Below are 22,884 nucleotides of genomic sequence, written 5' to 3' on the forward strand. Positions count from 1 at the left end.
AACTATTATAGCCTTGCTATTTCCTTTAGTTCTTTTTCTTTCCCTTCATTCAGGGACTAGTTCAGAACTGGGACACCAACAGGTGAATGGACTCTAGCCATCAGGGTAAAGGAAACCAGCAGTGCTCCACATCTTAAGGCTTGACAAGGAGTACCCTTGAAGGCATGAGTTCCAATAACATGACTTTCAGTTAGTCAAACACCAGAAGAGAAAAGGAAGCGTATATTGCATTGGTCACAATAAATACATAACAATAGAATACATTGCAAGTCACAGGGGATATTATGTCGGTAACCCATTGGTTCAGAGCTACGCTACTACATTGCTATACTAATATCAAATAATACCGTGTCTTTGGGACTGTGCTTTCATGCCTCTATCCATCTCCTCTGTATGACAGATAAGGCCTATCCAGACCAGACACTGACCTTCTGGGCCCTGTTTATAAACTCGCTGTCCCATTCTCTTGCAGATGACCAAGCCATGAAGTCATAACATAGAACCCTCTTCTGAACAGAGCAATGATAGTGTACCTGCTTTAACCCCTTGTCCCCTTACCAATAGAACCATGTGTGCTGTGTCTGTCTGTCTGTCTGTCTGTCTGTATCTATGGTGGTTATGTTCAATGTCCCTCATATTTATACAAACACCCACTAGCCTCTTTCCTCAGTCTGGCATAATACGTTCCTCCCTGATAGAAGCTGCTGTAGATACAGATACAGACTAAACATCCTGGTTAAAACATGCATCACTCAGTGTCGATTTTAGCATGTACATCTCGGTGGGGCAAACTAAATTGTTAAGATGCATGCCAGCAAAGCCACAACACAACACTAAACAATACATTAATTGCACTATAACGGTGACAAACGGTGCACACAAACGTTTAGGGCCTACATAAAGCTATCCCAACAGTAGAGCTTTCTTTTCAGCATCATGGAGTGAATCCTTACCTCCGCTATACCTGGCTATCAGCGGACCCTTGTCTGGCAGCAAAACAGTTCATTCAGCCTCATTTAGCTGACTTGCTTAAACAAATGTGGTTTCTACTGACAATTGAGGTGTACAAACTATGGCATAAGAGAACGACGAATGGATAAGAGGCCATCCGTAATTTCGATTAAGACTTTAATGAGCGAGCTAGGACGGACGTACAGTAGTCAATATAACTATTTGTTCAGCACTTTTGAAATCTACTGCAACAGAATTCAGAACATGAGTCGTTCTTACAGTATTCTCCCTGTACACCAAGTCAGAACCGTATCATAAATAAAAGGGGCATATCATTTTTATTGAACTAGGCAAGTCAGTTAAGAACAAATTCTTATTTACAATAAAGGCCTACCCCAGTTCAAACCCAGACGATGCTGGGCCAATTGTGCGCCGCCCTATGTGACTCCCAATCATGGCCGGATGTGATACAGCCTGGAATTGAACCAGGGACTGTAGTGACGCCTCTTGTAAGATGCAGTGCTTTAGACCACTGCGTCACTCGGAAGCAAACAAGGAAAGGTCTTACAATATTCAATGATTACATTTCTCTAAAACAGGCTATAGGCTACATGTGCACCACCAAGTCAGAACTGTAGGCTAAGTTATGAGGGGAAAGGGACCAAATTATTAGGGTGACGCACATGGGCTACTAACAGCTTACTTCACAACACACACTTAATATTATTTTCCTAGCTATAGTATACATTTTTCCCTGGCATATTATATAATTTATGCAGCAACATACAAGACATTTTTGGACTCACCTTCTTGTGTTGTGCTCACTTGAACGGGAAGGTGGAGCGGCAGTCCTTCTTGTGGGCAAATTTTTTCATCAAACTTTGTCATCCAGTCTGGAATTCTCTAGATTTACGGTGCTTTGAAGACAACTCTGAAAAAAACAAGGTCGAATCATGACGTCAGGGATCTTCAGGTCGGAGCTCTAGAAAGAGGCCGAGTTGGTGACTTGGGATTCCGAGTTGGATGACCATTTAAAATGTCTTTTCCCAGACGAAGCTCGTTTTTTTCAGAGTTTCCAGTTGTCTTGAAAGAGGCAGAAGTCATGTTACATTGACAGCATGGCCAATGTATTCAACCTTTTCTGGTCCATGGTGTTGTATGTGAATGTTTATCCTTTTAAGCTTGGAAACCCAGACTTGGATCACACACCCACTCCACTGAATAACTGGCTAGTGATTGCTTTGCAACGCTTGTAGTTAGCCACTGATTCCTTCCAAACCACTCAGTGTTGAATTTGCGATTTCCAACTTGTTGTGTAATGTTTATGTCCAATGGCCGATGAGCACCGATACATTTTATCTATAATTTATTTTCAAATGACAAGGATTGAAAAGGATTTGCCTGTAGATTTTCGACTTGATTCATGACGATGACTGCTTGTCTAGCTTGCTAGCTAAGATTTTGAAAGTATGATGTTGACGTGATCAGTCCAATCAAAGCTATGGTAGATATAAGGTGATTTGACGTCATTTTATCTGTGGCCAATGACCTTTAGCCTTCTTGGATGGGCACTTCTAATGTAAATCTATTTCAGCATCCAAGGGGCTTGAATGTTCGAGCTCTCCCTGTAGGACAATGACCCAAAACACACCTCCACGCCGTGTAAGTTCTACTTGAACAAGAAGGAGAGTGATGGTGCTGCATCAGATGACCTGGCCTCCACAATAACCCGAACTCAACCCAATTGAGGTTTGGGATGAGATGGACCGCAAAGTGAAGGAAAAGCAGTCAACAGCCGCATACAAACAGGCTCTCTTTTTTGCTTTCTTGAGTAAGGCAGCGCCAAAATGCAGGTGTTTCAGCCTAGCTCAGTGCTTTCTGTGGTGGTGGGGCAGCCAGTGGAAAATATGGCAAAGGGTGGCTACTTTGAAGAATCTCAAATATAAAATATATTTGGATTTGTTTAACACTTTTTTGGTTGCTAAATGATTCCATATGTGCTAAATGATTCTGCAATGTAGAAAATAGTAAAAATAAAGAAAAACCCTTGTATGAGTAGCTGTGCCCAAACTTTTGACTGGTACTGTACGTACTGTATTTCTTTGTTTAGCTATGCCCCACCTTCCCTGAATGACGGGTCGCCACTGGCATCACTCAAACCTTCCATCTGGTTTCCCCAAGTATCTTCACACAAGAGATGCCTGGTGGTTATGTTAGACAAGCTGGTGAAACTCCATTAATGTCATAACTCTATAGGGGAGTTTCAACCCACAATTTAATGTCAATTCCATTGTTGGTTCATGTCACGCCCTGACCATAGAGAGCTCTCTATGGTGTAATAGGTCATAGCATGACTAGGGGGGTTTTCTAGTTATTATAGTTCTATGTTGGTGTGTGAGTATGGTTCCCAATTGGAGGCAGCTGAATATCGTTGCCTCTAATTGGGGATCATACTTAGTGTGTCCCTTTTCCCCCCTGCATTGTGGGATATTGTTTGTATGAGTGCCTATGTGCGCTACGTATTGCACGTTCGTTAAGTCTTTGTTGTTTTGAAGTTTCACTGTAATAAATATGTGGAAGTCTCTTCACGCTGCGCCTTGGTCCGATTATTTATATAACGATCGTGACAGAATATCCCACCATTACAGGACCAAGCAGCGTGCCCAGGAGGTAAAGGAGAATTGGACATGGGAAGAAATACTGGGTGGATGCGAGACCCTTCCTTGGCAGGAGTCGCCGAAGAGTAAAGGGGGACAGCGACGACGGCAGGGTCCGCGGCCACAAACAGCCCAAGGGCAACCCCAAGATTTTTTTTTGGGGGGGGGGGGCACTAGGGGCGGTCGGCCGAGGAGAGAGCCAGAGACCGTCTGGGAGTGGATGGAGCAGTTGGAGGAGGGATATTGGAGAGAGATGTTGGTTAGGTGTATTCTGCAGCACAGGTGCCCTGAAGAGCGTGTCATCAGTCTGGTGAAACCTGTGCCGGCTCCACGCACCAGGCCTCCAGTGTGCCTTCTCAGCCCGGTACGTCCTGTGCCGGCTCCCCGCACTTGCCCTGAAGAGTGTGTCACCAGCCCTGAGTCTCCAGCAACGGTCTACAGCCCGGAACCTCCAGTGACGGTCCACGGCCCGGAGCTTCCAGCGACGGTTCACCGTCCAGAGCCTCCAGTGATGGTCCACGGCCCGGAGCTTCCTGCGCCGGTGCCATGGCTGGAGCCTTACTCTGCACCGGTGCCCAGTCCAGGCACGGCATCCAGTCCTGCTCCATGGCCGGAGCCTTACTCTGCTCCCGTGCCCAGTCCGGGCATGGCGTTCAGCCCGGCTTCATGGCCAGATCCGTGGTCTGAGCGGCTGCTACGTCCCGCACCGGAGCCACCACCGATGCTAGTTGCCCACCCTAATCCTCCCCATCTAGATTCAGGTTTTGCGGTCGGAGTCCGCACCTTTGGGGGGGGTACTGTCACGCTCTGACCATAGAGTCAATTTGTAAGTCGCTCTGGATAAGAGCATCTGCTAAATGACGTAAATGTAATGTAAATGTAGAGCCCTCGGGGTTCTCTATGGTGTAATAGGTCAGAGCGTGACTAGGGGGGGTTTCTAGTTATTATAGTTTGTAGTTTGTAAGTCGCTCTGGATAAGAGCATCTGCTAAATGACGTAAATGTAATGTAAATGTAGAGCCCTCGGGGTTCTCTATGGTGTAATAGGTCAGAGCGTGACTAGGGGGGTTTTCTAGTTATTATAGTTCTATGTTGGTGTGTGAGTATGGTTCCCAATTGGAGGCAGCTGAATATTGTTGCCTCTAATTGTGGATCATACTTAGTGTGTCCCTTTTATTGTTTGTCTGAGTGCCTATGTGTGCTACGTATTGCCCATTCATTAATTCTTTGTTGTTTTGAAGTTTCACTGTAATAAATATGTGGAACTCTACTCACGCTGTGCCTTGGTCCGATTATTTATATAACGATTGTGACAGTTCAATGTAATTTAATTTAAATGATGTGCAAACAATGTTGATTCAACCAGTGTGTGCCCGGTGGGAACACCTTCCTGTACCCATATCTCTATTAGTGGTGACTGTTACTGTCCTGATCTTTACACGCCTAACCCATCATGATTTCTAGGAATAGGTGTTAGCATAGGAATAGCATGTTAGCAGAAACCCATAGACATCCAGTCATTGCGCAAACGCTAGTTAGCATTGGCTCGCGAAACTACTTCTAACTTCCTTCATACTGGACACAGAGACATAAAAATGCTATTCACGAGTTCATCTGACTCTGGGGAAGTAGATACAGGGCCATTGTCAAAATCACAAAGTATCCGTTTTAGGTCATGTTTGTGCTTTACAGGCTCATTAGACAGGGATGGTGACAGCAATCATTTCTCTACTCACTGTCCATGCACAGAAGGAAAAGAGGACATTGTCACATATGTGATTATCTGTATGATTAAAAATCATGTCTGTTATGTCTCTGTCATCCGGTGTTATCATGCACGATGGCATGGCATTGGCATTTATCAATAAGTCACTGAAGTCATTCATTCTACAAAAAGGGTGAGGTGTGAGGACATTGTCACATAAAACCTTGCAGAGATACTTTCTATAAAATCTCTTTTGCCCTCAGAACAGCCTCAGGTATTGACTCCAATACTTCCCACCGTTGTGTTAAGTTGGCTGGATGTTATTTGGGTGGTGGACCCAGCAGCATTACAGTTCTTGACACACTAAAACCGGTGTGCCTGGCACCTACTACCATACCCCGTTCAAAGGCACTTACATTTTTTGTCTTCCTAATGTTATGTGCACTCAGTGTTGGTTCTTATGTCAACAACAGAATGTTTCAACTGCCCCAGAGACTTTATTGTGTGAATAGATATGAAGCATAAACATAGTTGTGGAACAATTTTAGTGGTGGAGCTAAGAGGTAAGTTCTGCCCCCATACAAGACAAAATTCTTCAAGTTGAAGAAAAGCCCTATAGAAACACAAATCATAATCATAAAATCTGTAGCTCTTAGTGATACGTCATGTAGACTCCCCCTAACACTCCTGTCTTTTCACACTGCTGGTCTCTTCAGTTTTTGTACACTCAGTGTATTACTGCAGTAGTGTAGGCCTTCTTATCATTCCCGTATATATTCATTTTGTCCACATGAGGGCAGTAATACACACACCCCTGACCCAAAAATTAGGTAATTGGTAAAGTAGCTAAATGGATCAAACTTTCATTTTGCTGTCAGTTTTTAATATCCAGAATTATAAATTGCTTAGTTTTGTTTCTCTTTGTTGATAACATTATGCAATTAATGTGGAAGACATGTTTCATACAAACATAAGCCTTTATTACACATACTTTGTACAGTTGATTGTAGTTATTGAATGCCCTAAATAATGGTGACTCACTGATGCTTTCCATTCCAGTTTCATAATCATGCTTCAATATTTACATGGGCTGTAGTTCATGGTTGTAGAATTCTACAACCTGGTACTGTATACTAAAAGCCTGCTTCTATGTAGTTGACCCAGTGTATCCTTTGGCATGTATAGAGGTTAAAAGGGCTACTCTTTTAAAGTTGTGCAATTTGGTCACACCCCTCTGCTCCTCACCAAATGGTGCGGTCCAGCCAGCGACTTTGTAGCGGGACAGAATGAAAAAGTTGAGACAAAAGTTAGCTGAATGAATGAGAGGAGAGATAAAAAGGAGGGGACATACTAAACAACTTTAGTCTATAATTTCCTGTAAACATTAGAAAATATATTCCTAACGTATTATTGGAGACATTTATTAGAACCCAACGTCCACATGTGTTAAAGATGAAGCTCTTCTTCTGTGCAATTGTGCTGCTATGGGCATCCTCCGCGGAGTGCCAGCAAAGAGGTGAGCTGGAAACAATCATTTTCCAATTGACTGCATTTTGACTGAATGTTCATTCAGCACGAGGTCTCAGTGCATCCGAGGCGAAGCATTTTGTAATTATTTATGCAATGTAATGAATATGCACTTTAATTAATGCAAAGCATAAGTGGAGGATTAGAAATAGTAACGTTATACTTTGTTTTATTGATGGCTATAATACACTTGGAGTAGGCCTAATTACTATTTTACTGTTACTTGCATTTACCAGAATAAATCATATTTATTGCCTAAAATGAGTGAAAAGTAATAGGCCTACCCATGGGGTGTTGGTGTTGAAATTGGACACTTGTGGCATAATAATTCAGCCATTAAGTTTATAATTTACAGACAGGAGATTTCCAAGTCATTAGAAAGTCGGCTACTTATTTTATTATACAACATGCTGCATCACCAGTAAACTAATATCACTGGTCAATCTACGTGATAGTTACTTTGTTAAACCGTTAACGTTATTAGTTCTCTCACCTACTCTCCTTTCATTCCTAACGGTCTTTGCTCAAGAGGTTCACATGACAGAAAATCCAGGCCATTGTCATTGAAATGAATGACAATGGCTGACGCCTCTTTCTCCAAAGCATAGTCATGCTAACATGCTCGGGTCGCCCTCAAGCCCGAATTCAATGCCTCTAATTGCAATAACAATCATGTCATCAGTAGAAAATGTTTGAGGTGCAGTTTTGTGGGTTCAAATAGACCAGCTTTCATTGCATGCCCTCTTGGTTTGTCTTTTAAAAAATATATATATTTGTGTTACTTGAAATCAAAATCAGATTTTGATGTACTGTTAAACTTTTCGCCATTCTATTATACACATTTAAGAAACACACTTTTAATTGATATGCTTGAATACTTGAGAACTTGAATAATTGCTTGCTTGTAGAATACTTCTGGTCAATTCCATGGTAAAGGAATTATGCTAAGACTTTAAAATGTATACCAAACCAAAACACTTGATTTCAAAGTTTAACAAACCATATAACTCTATGCACAAACATTTTACAAAAACATATTTACAGGAAGAACTGTGCAGATACACATTTTGGTAACAGAATAACACTGAGGGAAGTTTTACCATTATTCTTAGTGATGGTGGAAAAAATGTATACATATCGGGATATCATTTTTATGATATATCATTTCGTATCATTTTGACAGTATCATAATATTATTTTTTACGCTAGTTTGCTGTACATGCACCAAAACTGCAGTATTTTCCTTCATAGCTTGTTCTCCATCTTCTTTTTAAATAGGGACCCAATTTGTTTTCAGTACTTTTATTTCCATGACTGATAAAAACTTGTTTGCTCATGGCTCTCTCTTGTCCATCTGCAGCAGGCATGTGGTCAGCAATATGTTTGGAACATTGAATCGCAATAAAATCACAGTATCGAATCGCAATAGATATAGAATCGTAAGTATCGTGAGAATCGCAGTACATATTGTATTGGCACCTAAGTATGGTGAAAATATCGTATCGTGGGGTCCCTGGCTATTCTCAGCCCTAGTTATTCTGTTACCAAACTTTGCATCTGCACAGATTTTCCAGTAAATGTTTTCTTTGTTTTATTTACTGTGTAAATTGTTCAATGTTGTAATTGAGCATAGAGTTGTATGGTTTGTTACACTTTGAAATCAGTGGTTTTTGTTTGGCCTACATTTTAAAGTGAAAATGTTTGAGTAATTCCAGTAACTGTGGAATTTCCTTTCTCCAAAGCCATTGGAGAAGCTTGTACCTACTTGTTGGCCTTACCATGTTGGGGATCTCCAAATGCAACAAATATATCTAATACATTTATTTAACACATCAAACAGATTCAATGCAAAGGTGTCAATCCCATTTGCTCCCAGCATGAAGAGTGAAATCTCATTAGAGCTCATAACATTAGGTGATGTTAACACTCTGGTACAATAATATGCAAGGCTTCCCAAATGAAATCCAAACCAGCATTACCATACCAATAGCATTTCTCACCTGCGATTTTATGTGACACTGTGAAAGACAGAGACCCAGTGAAGCGGTCAACAGAGCCAAGATGGGTCATATTCATTAATACACCAAATAGGAGAAAATGGACTGAAACAGGGATGGACTACCTGAACTTATCCAATAAGAAACCATTTTTTTTTGCTACAGTGTGATCTAATGAATGATACCTTGAGTCGAGCTGTGCTACATAACACTGTTCCCTCTGGGAAATGATCAACCATTTTGGTAGCAGAAAACAGTGTCAGGGGGTCCATTTTGCATCATTTTTACCCTGCACCTGAGAGAAAGAATTGATTTACCCTCATAGCACCACACCACTGTGGGATTTTGACTGTAGCTAAAGCCTCATTTTAAGACAGTGACTTTTACACCTCCAAAGTGAACTCATCATTATATAGAGCCAGGTGTGTCTGGATCCAGCTATAGTATCTGTGTCTGGACCACAGTAGGGCGTGGTGGATGAGTTGGCACTATAGTAATGACAGAGCTCTCTCTTTAGGATGCCCTCTGGCTATAGGTCTACCAAGTATTTTTTTGTGTTAGGCACATTTAAGAACATGCCGACTTAAATTCTGAGACATGTTATTTGTGTGGACACATTCAGGCGTGTAGTTTGTTCATGCCCCTATATTCCCATTTTGTAACAGTACTTGGGTCATTTTTTTCCTGAAATAGCATTTTGTAACAGTACTTGGGTCATTGTTTTCCTGAAATAGCATTTTGTAACAGTACTTGGGTCATTTTTTCCTGAAATACAATTTTGTAACAGTACTTGGGTTATTCTTTTCCTGAAATACCACCGAAATGCCACTTGATTTGATATCAATTACTTGCTATCTATCTTTGTGCAAATAAGATTCAAGCTACATGTCACGTCCTGACCATAGTAAGATGTTATTTTCTATGGTAGAGTAGGTCAGGGCGTGACAGGGGGTGTTTTTCTATGTTTTGTATTTCTATGTTCATGTTCTAGTTTTGTATTTCTATGTTGGTTTTGTTTGGGATGATCTCCAATTAGAGGCAGCTGGTCCTCGTTGTCTCTAATTGGAGATCATACTTAAGTAGGGGTTTGTTCCACCTGGGTTTGTGGGAGATTGTTTCTGAGTAGTGTATGTTTCACCGCTGTGTCACGGTTTGTTGTTTTTTTGTTAGTTCAGTTTATATTGCATAGTTTCACAGAGTAAATAATATGTGGAACGACACACACGCTGCACTTTGGTCCGCCTCTTCCTACGACAACCGTGACACTACAACCAGCAGCTATATATCTTATATTACAAAGCAGCTCCATATCTCAAAATTTATTTTTACACCTCTACTCTCCAATACAGAGATTAGTCATCTGAGTCACACTGCGACTGCATGTCTTATCAGTCAACCGCATTGTTGACACACCATTGTTCTGATTGTGTCACCTTCTTTAGTTGCTATCAGTCCACCCTCCCATCTGATTACATTTAGTAGGGGCCTATTAGGATTCAAGGTGGTTTGAGGTAGCACTGCAAATAATGAGAGATGCTGAAGATAGAGAGTTTTTGTGATTTTGTGATTATCTTCTCACCTCTGAGTAGCTGGAATGGAGTGAGTGACTTGTTGGATCCACTCAGTTGCCTACCTCCTGGTTTAGTGTCAGAGGTACTGGGTGTTATAACATTAGTACATACACCTTGATAATGGTTCATAAGAGGATACGCTTACATTGTGTCCTCAGCTGCGTTGACTGACTCCCTGAAGAGAGAGAGTGTGTGTGTGTGTGTGTGTGTGTGTGTGCGTGCGCGTGTGTGTCGTAGCCCATAAACAGGTTAGATATTAGTGCGGAAAAAGCCACAGGGGGTTGGAAATCAACATCACCAACCTCTCCTGATCTAGAAAGGAATCATGTTCATGACCTGTGGTTAATTATTAAAGGGAAAGTTTGACTTATAAACTTTCGACAAAGTCACAAGCAGATTTGGTAACGCAGACAAGCATTTTAACCCGACTGGGGTGGAAGGCAATGTAGTAAGGTGCTACTAAGGTGTTTTCAAATGGTTATTGAAGTACTTAGTAGGATTGTGTGCCATCCTCCAGCCTTTTTCTCCAAACTTTCGAGGATTGATTCTAACTGAAGTGCTTTTGAAGGCTAGTTTGAGTGCATGAGCTGAATCCCATTGACTGTGAGGGGGGGAGGGGTTACTCGAAATAGTCCAAACAAGAACATTCCAACCAAACTCTCTGGATATAAACAAAAAACCCTAAAATAGACACTTTTACAAATATATGTGCCACACAGAGAATGCATCGATCAGTTAAACTACTTTTACTGTTCAATCAATTCACAATCACTCTCATCCTATTTACACAACATTCTCTGCATAACCCGAGTCCGCTAAGAGCTGAGTAATGCTACCTGAACTGCTAAACGGTAGTTGGCTAATAGGTTTGGGCTGTATCCAGATTTTTATATAGTCAAACTGTCCTTCTCTCATCCCGGGATATACGTTATTACTGGCATAGCACACAAGGGGGTGCTAGAAACGCAATAAAAGCTAATTTTTACCTCTATTACTAGAATGCTAACAAAATTAGCACAAACTAATAGCAAAATCACATAGATGATGTTGGCTAAATGCTAACGAGAGAAAACGAACATAAACTAATTGTAAAGATAGGCAAATTCATCTCATTAAGTTATACAAGCCTAGCTAGTAGCTACCGAATGTCATTTTTGATGAGTGTTTTTGATGAGAAGAGAAAGTGAACGAGATAAATTGTTCATATTATGTACAAAGTTGTGATGCATGCTTTTTTAACGGAAGAGCAGCATGTGTACATGGAGCGGAGGGGAGCAGAACGGAGTAGAAATAATTTCTTGTAGGAAGGACAGGGGAAAAAAACTAATCCAGAGCTCTTTGACTTTCAAACACAGCAGAAAGCCGTTATAAGATATCTGATGGCAAACATTTAGTAATGAATTGCATACGTGTAACTTAATCACCTCATGTGAGCAATGGACTCACCAGCTCCCGCTTTCTCCCGTTGTGCTATATACAAACAAAAGCATGACTGGCTCAACTGTTCTGGGGAACTACGGTAAGCTTCATAATGTAAGGTATGGGACAAGTGAAATTAAGAACGTAATCTGCTTTGTCTGCTTTGTATTGCACAAGTTGACTGCAGGTATTAACTTAAAAAGTAGCTATAAATATTCACATTTATTGAAAAACTTCAATGAACTCGTTTTGACGGTATTGAAAAACCATCCTGTGTCTTTTTCAAAAAACCCTGGTATACGGTATATATATTTTTTTCATGTATTATTATTTTTTTTTACCTTTATTTAACTAGGCAAGTCAGTTAAGAACAAATTCTTATTTACAATGACTGCCTACTCTGGCCAAACCCGGGCGACGCTGGGCCAATTGTGTGCCGCCCTATCGGACACTCCCAATCATGGCTGCTTGTGATACAGTCTGGAATCAAACCAGTGTCTGTCGTGACTCCTCTAGCACTGAGATGCAGTGTCTTAGACCGCTGCGCCACTCAGGAGCCCCCAAATATACCACCCAAGCATATTGGCTAACATCTTCAGCCATGGCCAGCATTTTTACCTTATTGACCCAGATGCTATCTATCAGTGATTGAGCTGTTGAAACGTTAGTCTTTTGTGTTCAGTGACTGTGGCATTCCAAAGATGCTCGCAGTTTAGCAGAATTAGTCCCCTGGTAATCATGGGTAAAGCCATAGAGATAGATAGAGGACTCTAGTGCCAAAAAGTCAATTTTAGCATGAGCAGCGCCATTGAGGACTTTCATGTTGAAATAGTCAACTGGGTGGGACTTCCTAATTCCATCCAGGTCACCAGGAGGGATCAGCCAATTCATTATACTAGTGAGGAAACATTCCATAACTGCAGGTGATAGTAAAATCGCCAACCTTGGTTTTATAACTGATCAAACAACACACTCTTGGTGGCTGTGTGCACCGTCATAGAAGTAGTAGAAGAAGTGAATGGACTAGGCCTCAATGGCACAGCCCATGCTCTCACTGACGCCATAATGGCACAATGGCACAGCCCATGCTCTCACTGACGCCATAATGGGACAATGGCACAGCCCATGCTCTCACTGACGCCATAATGGCACAATGGCACAGCCCATGCTCTCACTGACGCCATAATGGCACAATGGCACAGCCCATGCTCTCACTGACGCCATAATGGGACAATGGCACAGCCCATGCTCTCACTGACGCCATAATGGGACAGTTACAAAGTCTATGTGTAAGGCTGATATGATGACCTCTGACTTTTGGGGGCCTGCTCAGGTCCAGGCCAGTCAATCACAGGACTTTGTTGTCCAAACATTGGCCAGGCCTCACTGACTGACTGATGTCTTTTTCACTCTACTGAGCCGAGCCTAGCTGTATCGCACTGGCCTGGTTATGCACCCACCATAGTTGCTGGAACTGGTGCTGGAAAGGACACTGTATGATGTATATACTGTATAAATTGAATGGTTATTTGGCTGATGCTTTTATCCAAAGCAACACAGTCAGTAATGTGGGGATCAAACCCCACAGCTCTGATGTTGAGAGCACATTGCTCAAACCAACAGACCAATCAGATCCAATGTATGCCCAGTTTTAGTTTACATCACATGATATTAAGCAGTAGAGTCCAAAACTGCAATTGAACAAGCAAAGCTGTCTCATATGTTATGTCAGATTAGCCGATTAAGATGATTATGGGGCTAATATTTTTTACAAATGTATTTATAAAGCCAATCAAATGTATTTATAAAGCCCTTTTTACATCAGCCGATGTCACAAAGTGCTATACAGAAACCCAGCCTAAAACCCCAAACAGCAAGCAATGCAGATGTACAAGCACGGTAGCTAGGAAAAACTCCCTAGAAAGGCAGGAACCTAGGAAGAAACCTAGAGTGGAACCAGGCTCTGAGGGGTGGCCAGTCCTCTTCTGGCTGTGCCGGGTGGAGATTATAACAGTACATGGCCAAGATGTTCAAACGTTCATAGATGACCAGCAGGGTCAATAATAATAATCACAGTGGTTGTAGAGGGTGCAACAGGTCAGCACCTCAGGAGTAAATGTCAGTTGGATTTTCATAGCCGAGCATTCAGAGTTAGAGACAGAAGGTGCGGTAGAGAGAGAGAGTCGAAAACAGCAGGTCCGGGACAAGGTAGCACGTCCGGTGAACAGGTCAGGGTTCCATAGCCGCAGGCAGAACAGTTGAAACTGGAGCAGCAGCATGACCAGCTGGACTGGGGACAGCAAGTAGTCATCAAGCCAGGAAGTCCTGAGGCATAGTCCCAGGGCTCAGGTCCTCTGGGAGGGGAGGGAGAGAGAGAATTAGAGGGAGCATACTTAAATTCACACTAGACACCAGATAAGACAGGAGAAATACTCCAGATATAACAGACTGACCCTAGCCCCACGATACATAAACTATTGCAGCATAAATACTGGAGGCTGAGACAGGAGAGGTCAGGAGACACTGTGACCCCGTCTGACGATACCCCCGGACAGGGCCAACCAGGCAGGATATAATAAGACACACAGTACATGATCAACAGTTCAAAAGAAGATTAAAGCCCATAATTATAGAAAAATAAACACAAGTAGGACAAGGACGCTAGCTTGGCTTTGATTTCATTTTCCACCATATGGCAACGTTCATTATGGAGCCCAGATTACGCAGACATATGACTAAAGCATCCCCAATGCAAAGGAGCCCCAGCTAATAGACTTAACAATCCTGAAATTACCACAAATTACCACATCTATGTGTGACAGCATTGCCTGACTATGTGTCAGTCAGCTTAGTAGCACTGATTAGCAGGGACAGGCAGTGTGCCGTTACATCACGACTAGGTGGTGATTTATTGATGAAATACCAGGACCTGACTGACTGTCCCTGTCCACATCCAGTTGCTGTGTGTCAATAACATACCACCCATGTAGCGTGTTGATTCAGCTGACCAGGGCTGTCACTTGCCTTCACACAGCTATTGGCACCTAGTTTGATCATGTCAAAGCTAGGTACTGTTAAATAGCCCTCTTGGGATTGGGTCTACCATGAGCCAAAATAATAAATATTGTGTTTCACTTTCACAGGATCAAATCCATTGAGATTTTAGATTTGGCTTTGAGGATGACTAAAATCAATAAACATAATTGATTTCCAAACTATGAAAACATTGTGAGTTTGGTGGTCAGAGAACATGGTTGAGGTTTCTTTCTATCCCAGGATAGTTTCTAAAATTAAATCAAGTTATTTTTTAGGGCAAGCTGTGGTAAAATCATTATAACAAGCTAATGAATAGTCGTCATGAACCGGAAAATTGCTTTCCAATCCGTTCTCCCTGGGTTTCCCCTTTCCAGCTCACAGAGCACAGGGGTCAAGCCTCTCTGTCAATGAGAAATCAGCAGCCACCGAGCCACCAACAGATAGACAAACAGACAGTCTGTCAGTCAGTCAGTCATCCCGATTTCACACTATCTTGCAGAGCTGAACCGTACGGTACTGGCTCATATGCTGAAAGGGGATTGATCCCAATGGTCACTACTGATAAGTGGGTCTGACTCCAAGACATGCTACCACTGGTCTGGTCAGATGTCTCATTGCTGCTATGTCATTAGGCTAACGACTTCATCCCCCAGCTTCCTTATCTCTTGAGCCTCTGAAGTGCTCATCAGTGTTCTCATCAGTGTTCTCAGGAATGCTTTGGGGCCATTCAATTCAATAGGATTAAGTCATAGGCCAAGCTCACAAGGTTCTCCTCGGAATCTTACGTATCTTTTAGATCAGGTATGGGCGACTTTGATGGGGGTGGGGGCCACAAAAAAATCTAAGCTCATCATGAGGGGCTGCAGTGGCTCGCGGGTCTGCGCGTACCCACAGCCATAACCACATGTGCAGTCAGAGCCGTCTCTATCTTTTTGGTGGCCCTAAGTGAGATTTTGTTTGATGTGACACTTGGTTTGACTTCTTTGAAGATCTGCTCATAAACATCTAGTTTATTAACTATTAATAAACAGTGTAAGCATCATTTGTTAATATATTTATTAGCATTAGTAAACACATGTATAAACCATTTATAAATCATGACCAGCAGGCCTTTAATTTGTATACTTAAGGTTAACAAATTATAAAATGACAAGCATCTTATAAGCACACCGTCAAAAACATTTCTTTTTTTCTTTTTATTCAGTGTAGAATTTCATCTGTTAGCATAAGCCTCCTGAAGTCTCTGTTAGGAGACAGAGATGGAGAGATGCTTTGGGACAAAGGCCTTGAAGCCCAGAGGGCCTTGGGGTAGTTATAACAGCAGCCCACAGCTGCCCACACCACCCATCAATAGACTCCAGCCTTTGTCAATTTCCTCGACCTGACCATTTTACCTATCAATGGTCCATGTAAACATGTGGGTGGAGAGTGGGGGGATGGGTGGAAAGTGGGGGGATGGGTGGAGAGTGGGGGGATGGTGGTGGGGGTGGGAGATACGGAGGGGTTGGAAGGGAGAGATACAACTCCTCTTTTTTGGGGGGTAATGTGAAGGTGCGTGTGTGTGCTTATCTAAGTGGCTCTGGATAAGAGTGTCTGCTAAATTAAATAAAATAATGTGTAAGTACGAAGGAGTGTTTTCTAGTGTGTGCATGCTTATGTGAATAGACAGACCATGTACTCTATCATACCCTGTCTCTGTGTGTAGATAGATGCATGTCATGGCCTGAAACCTCATCTCTATCTCTGCCAGGTCTCTTCCCTGCCATCCTCAACCTGGCCAGTAATGCAGAGATCACCACCAACGCCACCTGTGGAGAGCCTGAGCCAGAGATGTATTGTAAACTGGTGGAACACGTACCAGGACGACGCATCCGCAACTCGCAGTGTCGAACCTGTAATGCCCAGAGTCAAAACCTCAAAGGTACGGGAGTCGAGAGCCTCTAAGTATGCATAGGAGAGGGCTGGGGAGGAGAGTCTGGGGTTTTACTGTTATGCCTGCTGGCTAGTGCTCCAGACAGTTTGACTTTCCACAGTCTCACTGTCTTTGAGTCATCTGTCTGAAATACAGTACTCCAGGTGTGGATTCGTGGTATTTATGTTCTTGCTATTCTCTTGATATTATGCAGAGCAACATCCAATCACCAATGCTATTGACGGCACCAATGGGTGGTGGCAGAGCCCAAGCATAAAAAATGGCCGCCAGTTCCACTTGGTGACGATCACTCTGGATTTACGACAGGTAGGAATTCTGAGGACTGCTATGTTGCTGCTTTTACACTGCACCACTTTCTTTAGCTACATGCTGGCAACATACACACTCTAAATTGTGCCTTCCTTGTATTATACTTAAGCTGAAATAGTTATTCCATTCTACTGAGCCATTTACTTTATGTTCATATTCTTGTCTTTTATTATTTCTTATTGTTGTTGCGTTGTCGAGAAGGAACCTGCAAATAAGCATGTCGTTGGACGGTGTGTACCATGTGCATCCTCTTCATGTGACTAATAAAACGTGGGTGCTGCTGATAAAAAATGTTTGGGGGGAGGGGGCTATGTTTGGATGGCCTCTCTCTCCCTACATCTTTTTTAGAAAGCCTATTTTTCTCACATTCTCTCTCTCTCTCTCCCAAAGGGGAAGGGGGGGGACTGAGCTGAGCCAGCTACTTTAAAAAATCCTGTTTCAACAGGCACTCGAAACAAGACCCTCTTTCATCGAGCCACCACACACACACTATAGTAGTCCACTGTGATGGTGCTGTCTTTTAACCAACCTGTTTCAGAGGTGCACACTTTATAATGCTAAGATGTGACCCCTCCCCACTTCCTCTTGGGAATTCCAGCAACTTATATTGACCTCGGGAATGCACATATGGAACTAATTACGATGTAGACATCCCAGTAATTGTTTTCATGTGAAAATACAATATTTAAAGTGTGCGTGTGTGTAGCCATTCACCTACCTTTCAACGCTCTGTCTGCCTAGATTACACGTCATGCTCCATCTAGATTTAGCCTCAATTTTGATTCGAGGGCTGGGAATTGCCAGGGACCTGACTATATAATATTATCACATATTGCTCACCATATGTTCCCTGCAGAGGGACAAAAGAGAGCCATGAGAAAACGAGTTTTGATCATTTATGTAAATATAAGTACTGGTATAAATATACGTGCTGAAAATGGTCTCCCTATTTAAAAGAAGATGGAGACCAAGATATGAAGGGAAAAGACTGGAGTTTTGGAGCAGGTACAGCCGAGTAGCGCAAATAATACAGAAATATCGTCAAAAATAGTATCCCGATATGTAACTGTATCGATTTTTCCCCCCCGCTACTATAGGCTACCTCAACAGGCTTAACATTTGAGATGTGATGTTTATCCACTGCTTAGCAATAGAGGAGATGAAAATGGAATAAACAGGTTCCCGTACACCCATCAATATTTGTTTTTCATTTCTGCCAGTGGTGACAAGAATACAGCTCGGAGCCAGGCACTTTAATCTAGTGCGTTAGATTCTAAATGAGCGTTTGGGACTACTCCGCAGTAAACGTACACTTATCTCCACATTTCATTTGCAACCGCAGAAGATTCCATTTCCTTCCCCTCGAGAGTTATCAGGGAAATATTGTGAAGACACATGCAGAAACGGGGAAAATCAAAGACTGAGAGAAGTCGGGATTACAGGTCGACGTTTCATTAACATTCCCAGTGTGATTCCTGACGTGTGATAACTTTGATATGGTAATGTAATTATACAGTATGTTCTATCGTTGCTACCAAAGAGAGTTGTCAAGACTTAACCCTGAGATATGGTAGCAGTGAGTGATGGAAATGTATCTGGTGCTGAATACACAGTATAGGCCAAATTATTCAAGGTGTTACAATATCATACAACAATATTTGAATATTATCACACTAGATCAAACAAACATTTGTATTAAGTTAATAAAAGCAAAACCAAGCGTGTCATGCCAATAAATCAACATTATAAATAGCAGACATCAAAAAGAGCATAATACCCCAACTCGTAAACCAACTGAAAATGACTCAGACTTCTCAAAACCAAAGCAGCTGACTTCAAATTGTTTCAAGAGCAAAGATAAACATCTACATGGAAAAGAATAGCTTGTCAATGGGAGCTTTGTTTGACTGATTCATTATATCTCTAAAAACCTCAAGATTTCCCATAAGCTAGTGCTAGCCTAGCTAGCCCTCTCATCTGAGGAGCTGAGATACTTTGTGTCTCCAACTAACTGCTACATCGCAATACCGAAGTATTCACGTGGGAGAATACTGATTCTCATAACTGATGCCATAAGAAATAATAGCATTATATCTAGGCTATATCTTCCTTTATTAAATTCTCTGTTCGAAAGAGGGTTTAAATTAAGTTTACAGTGCCACGATGTAAATATATTCTTATATAAGCTACAGTATGTTGCACATATGTTCTATGTTAAGTGTAATGTCTGTATTTTCACTTATTTGATGAAGACATGTGTTTTTGGTTTGGTACCAGTGGCATCCATCTTGATTAAAGCCCTCAGTGTGGTGCCTGGCAGACAGTACTAGTATTGACCAGTATCCACAGGAGTCCAAACCTGACAGGAAACAGTGTCAAAGTGTCAGGATTTAGATGGGCTAATCTGCCTGTGGATGCCATTCCAGCACATCACATACAAGCACATGCACACACGCACGCACGCACACACACACACACACACGCACATGCTCACACACACACACACACGCTCACACTCACACTCACACACACACACTCACACTCACACACACACACACACACACACACACACACACACACGCTCACACTCACACTCACACTCACACACACAACCAAGCTCTTTATCCAATTAACAGGCCCCAGTCAAACAAACAGAGGGGAAACCATTTGGAGCTCTCATCCTGTGGGCCCCCCAGGAGAGAGGGGGAGAGAGGGGGGGAGAGGGGCAAATGCAGGCGCTGCTGTCCAAACAGCCCCCGTTCCCACTGCCCAGCTGTGTTGGCCCACATTGTCCCTTTACAGCGACAATGCCGCCACCGTCCACCAGAATAGCCATCGTAATGACCCTCTGACAAAATATAACCTGCAAGGCTCGCTGCTATGTCAACATGTTAACTTACTTTTTATAGACACACTTCATGTAACAATGTGGGAAGGTCGTATGTTGATGGGTTGTGATTGGTGAGAAGGGACCGTCCATAACACTTGATGGGGATAGGTTAATTCAGTTCAAATTCACATTCAAATGTGAATTGAACACATCCTGAATTGGGGGGGATCATTGAAGCCAATGGCCAATTTCCAATTATTTTCCAATATGGAATTGACCCCGACCCCAACCTCAAAAGAAAACCTCTCTGTGATATGATTCTAAACTTACAGTAAGTATTTCTGGTGAAAGAGCCTTGGCTGTGGCTGGATTCCTACACTGGCTCATACTGGCTGATATCCACACTGTCCTGTCCGGTGTGTGGCTGGGCCTCTCTGAGTGCATGTCCTGTCGTGTACGGGGCTCTCCGGGTCCCATCGCCCTTCCCCCATCTCCCATCTCCCACCAACACAAAAGACTTACTCATCTCCACCCTCTAGACAAAAAAGGCCTGTGGCCAAACGCCAGCCTCTTTTATGTGGTCGGAACCCACAGCCATGACTTCCACTGCTATTGTCTGGGTTCCAACTTTACTGCCACCACAGCATATCTTAAATGTTCAAACTGCTGGAATTTGGTCTTGGTCTTGACCAAGCCTGAGAATTTACTGCTATTCAGTATTCTGCAGGTTTCTATTCAGTGTCAGAGACACAAAACAGAGGGGAGCCAAAGGACAGCCTGTTTCTGTCTGAATATTTATTAAATACTCATGTAATTTACCTGACTCAATTTTACATATTCAAAATCAACTTTATCTAACGTTGTGTCTGACATATTATCACACACAGACAGTTTGGTTTGAATTGTAACCAGCCAGATGTTAGGCCTTTATAGCATGTTGGTGATTAGTAGCAAGAAGGACATAGATCTGCTCAGTGTCAGTGGTGGCCATATTTCTTTACTTTTGGTTTAGGCTTCTCCCTCCAGTGAGGGGACTTAGCTCCGCTTTCTGAGCCCCACAGCCCCGGCCCTGCCAAGGGCGAAGCTCAACTGGTGAACTGGGCCCCTTTGACGGCTTAGGGGCTGATGGGTAATCCTCCTGTCTCTCCCCTGCAGCCTGGTTCTGCTCGTTCCCACTGGCTGGATCCCCATGACTGTCTTCTCCCGCCTTGTTATCTTTCCACCCTCTCTCCCATCGGCCAAACTGGCACAGAGGCTAGTCCGGCTACCGGTTGGGAAGCACATTTCTATTACTTAATGTTACTCCAATTGGAAAAGTGTTAGTAAGTGTATGTGTTTTCGTTTTGTCTCGGTAGGTCACAGTTTACCCTTTGATTACCCCACGATTCAGTCTTCTAACACACTGGTCAGACTGTTTCACTTATCCTTTGAGACAACCCCCACAAACCCCCCCCCCCCCACCTGATCCAAAATGGCAGCTAATTACAAAAATAATCCTCTGCCTGTTTCCCGCGGCTACTTGCAGCCAGGTCTTGCTAGCTCACATCAAAGTCCGCCAGCCAGTCACAGTGACTAGGCAGATTAGCCGAGGCATGCCATTACACAGGGCTTTGGGTCCTACTGGGCGGAATGGGATTTAGTGGTAATGACTGGGTGGCTAAAGAGACACAGTGGGAACAACTTTGCGCTTAGCATCTAGTAATGACTAACACTGTATTCTAGCAGTCACAGTAACTAGCCACATCAAAACATATTTCTGAAATGTGGCACTCAGATCACAATTTCAGCAAACTATCCCAATTTCTGACACAGATATCTGATTTGATCTGTTTTTTGTTGTTGTTATTATTAATTTTTTTTACCCCTTTTTTCTCCCCAATTTCATGATATCCAATTAGTAGTTACAGTCTTGTCCCATCCCTGCAACTCCCGTACGGACTCGGGAGAGGCGAAGGTCGAGAGCCATGTGTCCTCCGAAACACGACCCTACCAAGCCGCACTGCTTCTTGACACTTTGCTCGCTTAACCAGGAAGCCAGACGCACCAATGTCTCGGAGGAAACGATGTACAACTGGCGACCGTGTCAGTGTGCATGCGCCCGGCACAGGAGTCGCTAGAGTTTTACATTTGAAAAAACTGATATCTGGTGATGTTAGCTAACTTGTATCCTCTAAACGGAGTGTTCTAGTAATTGGTTAGTTAAGTTGAGGCACAAAGGCAGCTAGTCCACAAAGGTCTGCATCCATTTGTTGGAGTCCACATGGATCAGGATTAGGTCACGTTTCAATAACTAACCCAGTCCATTCACAGCATCTGTTTGCCTTGAGAACACTAAGCTCCTTTGAGGGAGGTCACTGACACACACACACACACACACACACCCACACACACATAAAGTCTTATACAGCTAACCTTGTGGGGACACACAATTCAGTCCCATTCAAAATCCTATTTTCCCTAACCCATACTTTTTCCCAACCCTAACCTTAACACTAACCTTAACCCAAAAACCTAACCCTAAACCTAACCATAGCTCCCATCCCTATGACTAACCCTAGCTCCTAACCCTAAACCTTGTTCTAACCCTAACCCTAATTTTAACCTTAACCCTAAACCCCAAAGAATAGCAATTGACCTTGTGGGGACCAACAAAATGTCCCCAGTTGGTCAAATTTTTGTTTGTTTACTATTCTTGTGGGGACTTCTGGCTTCTGAGAGGATTTCAGAATCTGTCAATCCCATGGTTTCTATACAGACTAAGGCATTTAGCCAAAGATGTTTGAACCGAACGTCTTGTCTAGCTTTCAGCTATTCTTGTGGGGACTTCTGGTCCCCACAAGAATAGCTAAACACGTCCACACACACGCACACGCACACACACTCTGGACTAGACTGGGCCAGTGACCAAAGAACCAAAGAAAGCTCTGGTGACCAAGCTTCCTTGATGAGA

At 42.8% G+C, this 22,884-nt stretch overlaps 1 protein-coding gene across 1 annotated transcript in view; it reads left to right on the forward strand.

Moving 5' to 3' along the window:
- Positions 1 to 6,612: 6,612 nt before the first annotated feature.
- The window catches only part of lama1 (laminin, alpha 1), a 64,247-nt gene continuing 47,975 nt past the window's right edge, over positions 6,613 to 22,884 (forward strand). The window contains exons 1-3 of the mRNA XM_029755549.1: positions 6,613 to 6,828; positions 16,613 to 16,783; positions 16,989 to 17,101. Coding sequence (XP_029611409.1) covers positions 6,765 to 6,828; positions 16,613 to 16,783; positions 16,989 to 17,101 — 348 coding nt within the window. The 5' untranslated portion in view covers positions 6,613 to 6,764. The remainder of the gene's footprint in view (positions 6,829 to 16,612; positions 16,784 to 16,988; positions 17,102 to 22,884) is intronic.

The sequence above is a fragment of the Salmo trutta genome, chromosome 6 (genome assembly GCF_901001165.1).
Source record: "Salmo trutta chromosome 6, fSalTru1.1, whole genome shotgun sequence".
NCBI lineage: Eukaryota > Metazoa > Chordata > Actinopteri > Salmoniformes > Salmonidae > Salmo > Salmo trutta.